General features: G+C 46.0%; 1 protein-coding gene across 1 annotated transcript in view; it reads left to right on the forward strand.

Annotated features, from left to right (window-relative positions):
• LOC115475058 (trichohyalin-like) overlaps window positions 1-12,451 on the forward strand; it is a 79,972-nt gene that overhangs the window by 48,912 nt on the left and 18,609 nt on the right. Inside the window, exon 6 of the mRNA XM_030210796.1 lies at window positions 4,555-4,913. Coding sequence (XP_030066656.1) covers window positions 4,555-4,913 — 359 coding nt within the window. The remainder of the gene's footprint in view (window positions 1-4,554; window positions 4,914-12,451) is intronic.

Genomic DNA, 12,451 nt, shown 5'->3' on the forward strand with positions numbered 1-12,451 from the left:
TACTTCCTGCTTCTGTCCTGCTGCTGGTGACTCATCAGTGAGAGCCTTCATAAGGAAGTACTGTGCTTGCAGTCAGAGCCTTTGCATAAGTGTTATGCTCTTAGGCCAGGTCAGGTTAGTAAGTGTCTGCTGCACTACTGCTTAGCCTCTCTCTGGGTTCCAGCCCAGCTTCTTTCTGTGTCTGTGTCTCTGTTGTCCTTCCGTGGGGGGGGTCTTCCCTGCCACTGTCTGTCTGTGGACTGCGGGTCCTTCCTGGCTTGCCCTGTGTTTGGGGTGAAGCCTCTGTTCCTGGCTTACCCTGTGTTTGGGGTGAAGCCTCTGCTCCAGGCTTACCCTGTGTTTGGGGTGAAGCCTCTGTTCCTGGCTTACCCTGTGTTGGGGGTAAAGCCTCTGCTCCAGGCTTATCCTGTGTTGGGGTGAAGCCTCTGTTCCTGGCTTACCTTGGGTTGGGGTGAAGCCTTTGTCCGGGTTTGTTCTCTGTCTGTATGCGAAGCCTCAGCCTTTGTGAGTTCCCCAGTCAGTGTGTGGAACGGCTGTGGCTTCAGACCCTTGGCCTGTATTCCTGGTTTACTCTGTTTGCTCTGCTGCCTGCCCAAGACCCTTGGCCTGATATTCCTGGTTACTCTGTTTGCTCTGTTGCCTGCCCAAGAGCCTTGGCCTGTTCTTCCTGGTTTACTCTGTCTGTTCTCCTGTCTGCCCAAAGACCCTAGGCTGATATCCCTGGTCACTCTGTTTGCTCTGCTGCCTGCCCAAGACCCTTGGCCTGATATGCCTGGTTTCTCTGTTTACTCTACTGCCTGCCCAAGACCCTTGGCCTGTTATTCCTGGTTTGCTCTCTTTACCCTGAATCCTGCCTTGCCTAGTCTGTGTGCCTACCCTGCTTGTATATCCTGATTCCTGTCTCTGTCTAGCTAGTGTGTATTTCCAGGGCGTGGTCCCTGTTTCCTGCTGCTACCTAGCTAGTGGGTTTACCCGCTGGGTATTCCCTGATCCCCAGTCTGCCTTGCTTGCATGTTGCCCTAGTCCTGGCTCCTACTAGCTTTCGTATGTCTTGTCTCTTTGGTTTGTCTTCTGGTTCTTGCTAGTGGCGGTGCAGCAGCTCCCTGTCTGAGTTTAGTTCCTAGTCTAGTCTCCCTCGTGTATCCCAGACCCAGGGTGGGTCCTCGGGATCTTCAGTTCCTGCGTATCCTGCAAGTCCTGCCGGCCACCTGCACTTCGGAGCTCAACTCCGGATGAACGGTGGCTAAGTGCAGGTGAAGCTGTTCCGGTTTCGTCTGTTCCAGTTGCCTGCTTTGTACTACTCCAGTCCAGAGTTCCAGTACTGCTCTTCTGTGTATCCCGTCCCGGGGTGGTCTTGCCTGCCGCTGCCGCTCCTTGGCAGTGGCCCAAGGGCTCACAAACTCCAGTTCCACCTCGAGGACCTGATAGAATGCCAAGGCCCTCGAGAACGCGACAGAGAGGAACAGCAGCCAAGCAAAAGAAAAAAATAGTCTCTAGTAGACCTGCACTGCGGGTAGGGAACTCGAGCGGACCACTCCACTCTCTGGAGGCAGACACTGAGGCGTCCAAGCCAAATACTCCTAGGGAAAACAGGTCAAAACAGTCTCTGAGGTGCCCGAGCCGAAGGCTCCCAGGGCAAACAAGGTTTAAACAGTCTCTGAGGTGCCCAAGCCAAAGGCTCCCAGAGCAAACAAGGTTTAAGCAAGCAATGCCCAAGCCAATGCTCCCAGGTCAAACAAGATTTAAGCAAGCAATGCCTGAGCCAATAATTCCAGGGCAAAAGGACACAAGCAGGCACAGTGTAGCAAACAGGAACCAGAACAGCCCACGTGGATCCCTCTGTGCTCTGAACACAGCCACCTTGTCTAGAGATACTTTGAGACATGGACACGGCCCCAGTTACCTCCAGCACTCCATGTCATCCCAGCACACACAATCCAAAACTCAGCACAGAGCCAACTCACTGCAACCAATGACCAAGGACTCACTGCTGATATCTGGAATCTCAGCTGAAGTACAAGAAGCTCTCTGGACTTCAAGGCTTGGAGGCAGGCTATACTGGAACAGAGCAAGAAGGTGAAAGCTGCAGCAAAGCTTCAGGCCACGGCCCCACATGGAGAAAATAGTTAGAACTAGCAGAGCCTCAGGCAGGCCTGAGCTCAATCAGGAATTATTGCCAGAACACTGAGTGCACACAGAAGCCAGTTTAAGATGGGCTCAGCACTGATGACATCACCAACTTGGTTTCCACCCCTCTACAGTGACCCCACAGGTCACTGACTAGAACTGCAGATAAATTTAATGGGTCTAGATGGAGCTAGGCACTGACGAGCAAGGCACGGACGTTGACGACCGTGACAGTTGTAGTCATTATATGGGAGTGAAACCTAGATGGATGTAAGGTTCTAAAGCAATCCAAGCTGGATGGCCCCTGACCCAGAATGATTGCTGCAATGACCTAACTAAGAATGTTTGTGGGTGGAGGGAGCGGTTGAAATATTAAAGAGGTGGAAAAGTTCCTGGGTACTTAAAATGAAGGCTCATGATACTGGATCACAGACTGGTTCCGAGTGAGCTAGATAGACAAGGAGGAGGAGGAGAGAAACACCAGGTAAAAAAATATTTCTCCTAAGGGAATTTTCTTTTCTAAATGTATTCAACTGACTATCTTTCCAGGAGCAGAATCCCACTTCTATCACTTAATTTTTTGGGAACCCAGGAAATAAACTCACAACACTTGGCTCCAAACCCAGGACTGTGCCAGTGAGTTTAAAGGGAAGTTTCCTTTCTGAGGAGGTCCTTATTCATGTAATATCCTTGTGTACCTGTCTTTCCAATAATGGAGGATCCTTATACACATCCCTTTATCTCCCTATCAGACTTATTTTTGAAAGAGAAGGGCGCCCATCTTCCGACACAAATCGGGAGATGGGTGTCCTTCTCTCAGGGTCGCCCAAATTGGCAAAATCGAAGGCCGATTTGGGGTGTCTTCAACTGCTTTCTGTCGCAGGGATGACCAAAGTTCACGTGGGCATGTCGGCACCGTAGCGAAGGCGGGACTGGATCGTGATTAAGAGGTCCTCGGCTGATAATGGAAAAAAGAAGGGCGTTCCTGATGAGCACTTGGCCGACTTTACATGGTCCATTTTTTCTTGCGACCAAGCCGTGAAAAGGTGCCCGAACTGACCAGATGACCACCGGAGGGAATCGGGGATGACCTCCCCTTACTCCCCCAGTGGTCACAAACCCCCTCCCACCCTAAAAAATGTTTTTTAATTTTTTGCCAGCCTCTATTCCAGCCTCAAATGTCATACCCAGCTCCATGACAGCAGTATGCAGGTCCCTGGAGCAGTTTTAGTGGGTGCAGTGCACTTCAGGCAGGCGGACCCAGGCCCATCCCCCCCTACCTGTTACACTTGTGATGGTAAATGTGAGCCCTCCAAAACCCACCCGAAACCCACTCTGTCCTCATGTAGGTGCCCCCCTTCACCCCTTAGGGCTATGGTAGTGGTGTACAGTTGTGGGGAGTGGGTTTTGCAGGCTCAGCACCCAAGGTAAGGGAGCTATGCACCTGGGAGCAATTTCTGAAGTCCACTGCAGTGCCCCCTAGGGTGCCTGGTTGGTGTCCTGGCATGTGAGGGGGACCAGTGCACTATGAATTCTGGCTCCTCCCACGACCAAATGGCGTGGATTTGGTCATTTTTGAGATGGCCATCCTCAGTTTCCATTATGGCTGAAAACCGGGGACGACCATCTCTAAGGTCGACCATCTCTAAGATCGACATAAATATTGAGATTTGGGCGTCCCCGACCATATTATTGAAACGAAAGATGGACGCCCGTCTTGTTTCGATAATACGGGTTTCTCCGCCCCTTCGCGGGGCCGTCCTGTGAGGACGCCCTCATGAAAACTTGGGCACCCCGTTCGATTAGGCCTTTCCACGTGTTCTAGTTGCCCCCTTACTCTACAGAATGCAGCAGGTTGTGTGCTCGTGGGAATGAAAGTATTTGAGTATGCTTTTGCTACATTGAAATGTTCGCAATGGTTGCCGGTGAAATTCCATGTACAGTATAAAATTTTGACTTTGATCCATCAATGTATATATAGTAAAATTTCACAATATTTTATTAACTCTATGAATATGTATGAACCACAATGAGATTTACATTCTATATTGATGAAACAGTTAAGTGTGCCTGTTTATCGTTGACACGGAATCGTACCTTTTCAATAGCTGGGGGGAATTTGTGGAACCATCTTCCAGGTTATTTAAGATTATGTTCTGACTATCAACAATTTAAGAAATTGTTGAAAACTTTTTATTTTGTACAAGCTTTTATTGATGGATAAAAGAATGGGTCTGTTTCCTTGTCAGTTTTTCCCTATTATAGTTTTGATAAATGAGATTTATGATTTATGTAATTGATATTGTCTGTTAAGTATTTTTTGATATTGTGAATGTTTTATACTGTAACCCGCTTTGACTTTAAAGCGGGATATAAATCCATGAAATAAATAAATAAATCTCAGCTCACATGACTTTGCCACTACAGGCCAGCCTCCAGACTCTTGATGTCACAGCCCAGAAGAGTCGAGTTTTGCTACGCAGGAAAGCGTCGGTCCGGCGCAAACAAATTCCTGCACCAAGTCCCCAGTCTGCTCCGGAAGGTTCTCTGATAGTGTCACACTCCCAGTCACAAGAAGAGCCTGAGTTTTCTCTACCTAGAGTTTTTCCAAAACCAAGGCTGCCACCAGTCATGGCCAGGCAGCAAGGATCCTTACCAATGGAGTTACCACAACCCACCTTGCCTTCCCATACACAGCTGGATCTAGAACATTCGGTTAGTGAGGCATCTTCCACCAAGGCCACCAGTGCAATACCACCCAAGAAGATACGACCAGGACATGTTGGGTAAGACACATTTCAATACTACTTATGCTAAACTCTCTGTATAGCAGGAAGAATCCTGATCTAGAGATCCTTTAGAACTGGGACCTAATCAGTAGCCTAGACTTAGTATCCATGCTAAATATTTTCAATCCAGAGTAAGGAGAAACAGAAGGCATGATGGCACAAGTTTATAATAACACAAAAACTAAAGTAGACAATTGTTTCTTACACAGACAGAATCAGAACAGTGATTTATTTATTTGTTACATTTGTATCCCACATTTTCCCAATTATTTGCAGGCTCAATGTGACTTACATAGTACCATAAAGGCATTCGCCAAGTCCGGTAGAGAAACAAATACAAGGTGATGTTGTGGTCGAATAAGGTTCATGAGTTTTGGGCGCAGTGGGGATAGAAGAGAGGAAGGGTTATGTGGTGTCCATTACGAGCTGTGGTTTTGCTGTATTGCAGAGTTCAGGCATTTATGTTGGGTTGGTAGGATATGCCTTTTTAAACAGGTAGGTTTTTAGTGATTTTCTGAAGTTTAGATGGTCGTAGGTTGTTTTGATGGCTTTTGGCAGTGCGTTCCATAGTTGTGTGCTTATATAGGAGAAGCTGGATGCAAAAGTTGATTTGTATTTGAGTCCTTTGCAGTTTGGGTAGTGGAGGTTTAGGTATGTTCGTGATGATCCGATTGTGTTTTTGGTTGGTAGGTCTATGAGGTCTGTCATGTATCCTGAGACTTCACCGTAGATAATTTGTGGACCAGGGTGCAGATTTTGAAGGCAACATGTTTTTTGATTGGGAGCCAATGCAGTTTTTCTCGGAGGGGTTTGGCACTTTTGAATCATGTTTTACCAAATATCAGCTTGGCTGCTGTGTTTTGAGTGGTCTGGAATTTCTTTGTGAGTTGTTCTTTACATCCCGCATAAATTCCATTGCAGTAGTCTGCATGGCTTAGTACCATTGTTTGTATTAGGTTGCAAAATGTTTCCCTCGGGAAGAATGGTTTCACGCACTTAAGTTTCCACATTGAGTGGAACATTTTCTTAGTTGTGGAGTTCACTTGGCTGTCAAGTGTAAGGTTACGGTCGATTGTAACGCCGAGTATTTTCAGGCTGTCCGAGATAGGGAGGGTGTAGTCTGGGGTGTTTATAGTTGTGGGTTTGTGCGTATTGTGTTGAGATGAGAGGATGAGACAATGTGTTTTTTCAGTGTTGAGTTTCAGTTGGAAATGCATTTGCCCATGAGGCCATGGTGTTCAAGCTGAGCTTGATTTCGTTGGTGATTTCTGTCAGATCATGTCTAAATGGAATGTATATTATGACATCGCCTGCGTAGATGAATGCATTGAGGCCTTGGTTGGATAAGGACTTGGCTAGTGGGGTCATCATTATGTTGAAAAGTATTGGTGATAGTGGTGATCCTTGAGGTACTTCGCGGTCTGCTTTCCACGGCAGTTATATGTTTGAATTTGATTTCACTTGGTACAGTGGGGGAAATAAGTATTTGATCCCTTGCTGATTTTGTAAGTTTGCCCACTGACAAAGACATGAGCAGCCCATAATTGAAGGGTAGGTTATTGGTAACAGTGAGAGATAGCACATCACAAATTAAATCCGGAAAATCACATTGTGGAAAGTATATGAATTTATTTGCATTCTGCAGAGGGAAATAAGTATTTGATCCCCCACCAACCAGTAAGAGATCTGGCCCCTACAGACCAGGTAGATGCTCCAAATCAACTCGTTACCTGCATGACAGACAGCTGTCGGCAATGGTCACCTGTATGAAAGACACCTGTCCACAGACTCAGTGAATCAGTCAGACTCTAACCTCTACAAAATGGCCAAGAGCAAGGAGCTGTCTAAGGATGTCAGGGACAAGATCATACACCTGCACAAGGCTGGAATGGGCTACAAAACCATCAGTAAGACGCTGGGCGAGAAGGAGACAACTGTTGGTGCCATAGTAAGAAAATGGAAGAAGTACAAAATGACTGTCAATCGACAAAGATCTGGGGCTCCACGCAAAATCTCACCTCGTGGGGTATCCTTGATCATGAGGAAGGTTAGAAATCAGCCTACAACTACAAGGGGGGAACTTGTCAATGATCTCAAGGCAGCTGGGACCACTGTCACCACGAAAACCATTGGTAACACATTACGACATAACGGATTGCAATCCTGCAGTGCCCGCAAGGTCCCCCTGCTCCGGAAGGCACATGTGACGGCCCGTCTGAAGTTTGCCAGTGAACACCTGGATGATGCCGAGAGTGATTGGGAGAAGGTGCTGTGGTCAGATGAGACAAAAATTGAGCTCTTTGGCATGAACTTAACTCGCCGTGTTTGGAGGAAGAGAAATGCTGCCTATGACCCAAAGAACACCGTCCCCACTGTCAAGCATGGAGGTGGAAATGTTATGTTTTGGGGGTGTTTCTCTGCTAAGGGCACAGGACTACTTCACCGCATCAATAGGAGAATGGATGGGGCCATGTACCGTACAATTCTGAGTGACAACCTCCTTCCCTCCGCCAGGGCCTTAAAAATGGGTCGTGGCTGGGTCTTCCAGCACGACAATGACCCAAAACATACAGCCAAGGCAACAAAGGAGTGGCTCAGGAAGAAGCACATTAGGGTCATGGAGTGGCCTAGCCAGTCACCAGACCTTAATCCCATTGAAAACTTATGGAGGGAGCTGAAGCTGCGAGTTGCCAAGCGACAGCCCAGAACTCTTAATGATTTAGAGATGATCTGCAAAGAGGAGTGGACCAAAATTCCTCCTGACATGTGTGCAAACCTCATCATCAACTACAGAAGACGTCTGACCGCTGTGCTTGCCAACAAGGGTTTTGCCACCAAGTATTAGGTCTTGTTTGCCAGAGGGATTAAATACTTATTTCCCTCTGCAGAATGCAAATAAATTCATATACTTTCCACAATGTGATTTTCCGGATTTAATTTGTGATGTGCTATCTCTCACTGTTACCAATAACCTACCCTTCAATTATGGGCTGCTCATGTCTTTGTCAGTGGGCAAACTTACAAAATCAGCAAGGGATCAAATACTTATTTCCCCCACTGTATGTTCTGATGGATAGAAAACCTTTGATCCAGCTAAGTATGTTTCCACCAATCCCGAAGTAATCTAAGAGTCTTAGTAGTATATTGTGGTTTACCATGTCGAATGCGCTCGACATGTCGAATTGGAGGAGAAGTATGCTTTTACTTGTAGCTATTTCCTGCTTGAATTTGGCCAGTAGAGTGATTAGCACAGTTTCAGTGCTATGGAGGGGGTGGAATCCTGATTGTGATTCATGTAATATTGAGAACTTGTTTATGTAGTCAGTAAGTTGTTTGGTTACCATGCTTTCCATCAGTTTGACTGTTAGTGGGATAGATGCAACTGGGTGGTAATTGGTGAGTTTGTTTGTTTTTTTTCTTGGTATCTTTTGGTATTGGGGTGAGTAGGATGTTGCCATATTCCTTAGGGAAGAGACCTTGTTGGAGCATGTAGTTTAGGTGGGATGTAAGGTCTGCTATGAAGCGGTCAGGGGCGGATTTGAGTAGGTAGCTGGGGCAGACAGCCAGTTTGCAGTGGGTGTTGGAAAACCTATGAGTCGCATGGGCGACTGTTTCGGCGGTGAGGAGAGCAAAGTTTGACCAGGTTCAGTCCACTGGGTATTCTCCAAAGGTTGGGTCCAGGCCGTTGATGAAGTATTCGATGTTGGTGTTGTCCTGAGGAAGTGTATTGCATAGATTTACAATTTTTTTCATTGAAGTATTTAGCAAGTTTGTCTGCAGATGGGATGTCTGTGTTGGTTGTGGTGACTGAGGTGGTGTCTAGTAGTTTATTTACGAGTTGGTAGAGTTTCTTCATGTCTTTGTAATCTGGTCCTATTTTGATTTTATAATAGGACCTTTTGGTCTGTCTTATTGCATATTTGTATTTTCTTTGTGTTTGTTTCCATGTGTTGAGTGTATGATCATCTTTTATTTTTTTCCATGCTCGTTCGAGTTTCCTGGATTGTGTTTTTAGTTTTTTCAATTTGTCGTCGAACCATGGTATCGAGTTTTGTCTATGTGATGTTCTTGTTCTTAAGAGTGCTATTTCGTCTAGTATGCTTCTGCATCTTTTATCCCAGTCCAAGAGGTAGTGTATGGAGTCTGTTTGTGCTGTCCACTCGTTGTTGTATATCTGTTGTCAGAATGCTTTAGAGTCTATTTGGCCTCTTGTGCTATAGGTTGTGTGTTCTTTTGTTCGTTATGATCCGTTTTTCTGCCAATTTAGGAATAAGTTTAGTTTGTAGTGATCAGTCCAAGGTGTTTCAGTCCATCTGATATCTGTTATTAGTAGGTTGTGGTCTGTGGACAGTTTGTGTGAGAAGAGGTCAAGTGTGTGCCTTTTGACGTGGGTAGCTTGTATGCGAGGCCATTTGAGATCGCATGAGTAGAGGAATTCCTTACATTCTTATGCATTGGTGGAGTTTGGATCTTTTAGGTGAAGATTTATGTCTCCTAGTACTAATATGTTGGAGTTGGTTACGCAAGTATTTGCGATGAAGTCCGTGAAATTTGATTGGCTTTCGCTCCAATTACCGGGTGGTCTGTAAAACAAGACGCAGTTCAGATGATCAAGCAGGGAATTGTTGTGGATTCTGATTGAGGCAATTTCAAGTTGGGCCGTGATGTACTCGGCAATGGTTTCAGTGGTGTAGTGGGAGTGGTAGATTAGTGCTATACCTCCATCTCTCTTTTCCTTTCTGGTCCAGTGAGTGATTTTGTATCCTGGAGGGCATAGGTCTATGATTATGGGGTCCTTTTGATCGTGGATCCAGGTTTCGTTGATGAAAATTAGATTGAGATTTTCTGATGTGATCCAGTCTGTTACTGTTGTTGTTTTGTTTACTATGGATGTGGCGTTAATGTAACCCATTTGAATGTTTTGGTATGGGGCTTCTATGTTTGGTGTCATGTGGATTTTTGTTAGTTGTCATTTCTTAGTTAGTGTGTGTTTGTTGTGACCTTTCTTTCCGTTTTGTTGATGTTGTCCGCATGTTGGTATTCTTCCTTTGTTTTGGTTATTGCCAGTTTGGTGAGGTGTGGAGTGTCTGATACTGAAACCAGGAGAGGTTAGTAGCCATGACCACCTCTGCTTTTTAAAAAAGGAAGGGCCATACTCAAATACATTTTTAATGAAATATCATCTTTAAGAACATAAGAATAGCCATACTGGGAAAGACCAATGGTCCATCTAGCCCATTATCCTGTTTCCAAAAGTGGCCAGTCCAGGTCACTAGTACCTGGCAGAAACCCAAATAGTTTCAACATTCCATGCTACCAATCCCAGGGCAAGCAGTGGCTTCCCCCATGTCTATCTCAATAACATAGACTTTTCCTCCAGGAACTTGTCCAAACCCTTTTTAAACACAGATATGCTAACCGTTGTTAACACATCCTCTGGCAAAGAGTTCCAGAGCTTAAATATTTGTTGAACAAAAAAATATTTCCTCCTATTTGTTTTAAAAGTATTTTCCATGTAACTTCATTGAGTGTCCCCTAGTCTTTGTACTTTTTGAAAGAGTAAAAAATTGATTTACTTCTACTCGTTCTACATCACTCAGGATTTTGTAGACCTCAATAATATCTCCCCTCAGCCATCTTTTTTCCAAGCTGAAGAGCCCTAACCTCTTTAGCCTTTTCTCATATGAGAGGGGTTCCATCCCCTTTATTATTTTGATCGCTCTTCTTTGAACATTTTATAATTCCGCTATATCTTTTTTGAGATACGGTGACCAGAATTGAATGCAATACTCAAGGTGAGGTCGTACCATGGAGTGATACAGAGGCATTATAGTATTCTTGGTCTTATTTACCATTTCTTTCCTAATAATTCCTAGCATCCTGTGTGCTTTCTTGGTTGCTGCTGCACACTGGGTAGAAGATTCCAGTATATTGTCTACAATGACACTTAGATCTTTTTCTTGGGTGCTGATTCCCATGGTGGCCCCTAGCATCGGGTAACTATGATTTGGATTATTCTTCCCAATTCGCATCACTTTGCATTTGACCAAAGGGAAAGAAAGACAGGTGATCCCACAATATGTAAAAATTGCAGGAACACCATGCATGAGTCTATTCAAGAGCTTATTTCCGCTCAGTGGGCTGACCCTCAGGGGTCTTTAAAAGTGGCTAGGGCAATGACTCGCCTCTATCCGGTGGCTCCTTCTTCCCTGGAGGCCTTTTCTCTGCCTAAGATGGATGCCTTGGTGACTGCTGTGACCAAGAAAACCACTCTCCCGGTGGAAGGGGGAGTAGCACTTAAGGATATGCAGGACAGACGTCTTGAAGCTTCCCTACGGCGTGCCTTTGAGGTGGCCATGTTAACCTTATAGGCTGCTGTTTGTGGGTCTTATGCAGCCAGAGCTTCTCTGGCCTGGTTTCAACAGAGTCTGGAACAAGATCAGAATTCGACCTCTGGGTCTTTGGCTGCTGCTCCGATGGAGTCAGCGCTTGCTTATTTAGCGAATGCTCTTTATGATTTGGTCAGGGCCTCGGCCAAACAGATGGTTCTGGCGGTGTCAGCTTGGCGTTTGCTTTGGCTGTGTCACTGGGCTGCCGATATGGCTTCTAAGCAGCATCTCACGAGGCTTCCCTTTCATGGGACGTTGCTTTTCGGGGAGGATCTAGAAAAGATAGTTAAGGATTTGGGAGATTCTAAGTCTCACCGTCTCCCTGAGCACAGGACTAGGTCTGCTCCTAAATCTAATGCGGCTAGACCTCGATTTCGTGAGATGCACCGTTATCGTCCAGGTCGTACTGCTTCCTTTCAGCGTTCCGAGTTCCAGCAGGTCTTCCTTTCGGAACGATAAAAGAGTGTCGGGAGTTGCCAACAGATCTCAGACTACCAGTAGGCCTCCCCAATGATGGGGTGCAGGTCCATTCCTCGAATATTGCTATAGGGGGTCGGCTGTCCCTCTATTTTGAGGTGTGGGTCACTATAATGTCCGACCAGTGGGTCTTGGATATTATAAAAGATGGCTACAAGTTAGCGTTTGCCTTTCCCGTCGGAGACGGATTTTTGGAGTCTCACTGTGTCACATCTTCCAGGAAGCAGGCCGTTCAGGATACCCTTCAAGCGCTGTTGGATATTGGGGCAGTGGTTCCTGTTCCATGAACCGAATGGGGCACCGGACGGTATTCAATTTACTTTGTGGTCCCTCGCAAAGGGGGCGTCTTCAGGCCTATTCTCGACCTCCAGAAAGTGAACGATTGCCTCTGGGTGCGTCACTTTCGTATGGAGACAGATTGATCGGTGAGCTCCTCTGTTCAGCCAGGAGAGTTTCTTACTGCCTTGGATTTGAAAGAGGCCTATTTACATATTCCCATTTGACTCCCTCATCAAAGGTTCCTGCGCTTCGCAGTTTTGGGGCGCCATTTTCAGTTTTGCGCTCTCCCTTTCGGCCTAGCCATGGCGCCTCATACTTTTTCCAAAGTAATGGCATGGTGGCAGCCTCTCTTCGGAAAGAGGGAATCAAAGTTCATCCGTATCTCAACGA

This window comes from Microcaecilia unicolor, chromosome 7, assembly GCF_901765095.1.
Source record: "Microcaecilia unicolor chromosome 7, aMicUni1.1, whole genome shotgun sequence".
Classification (NCBI taxonomy): domain Eukaryota; kingdom Metazoa; phylum Chordata; class Amphibia; order Gymnophiona; family Siphonopidae; genus Microcaecilia; species Microcaecilia unicolor.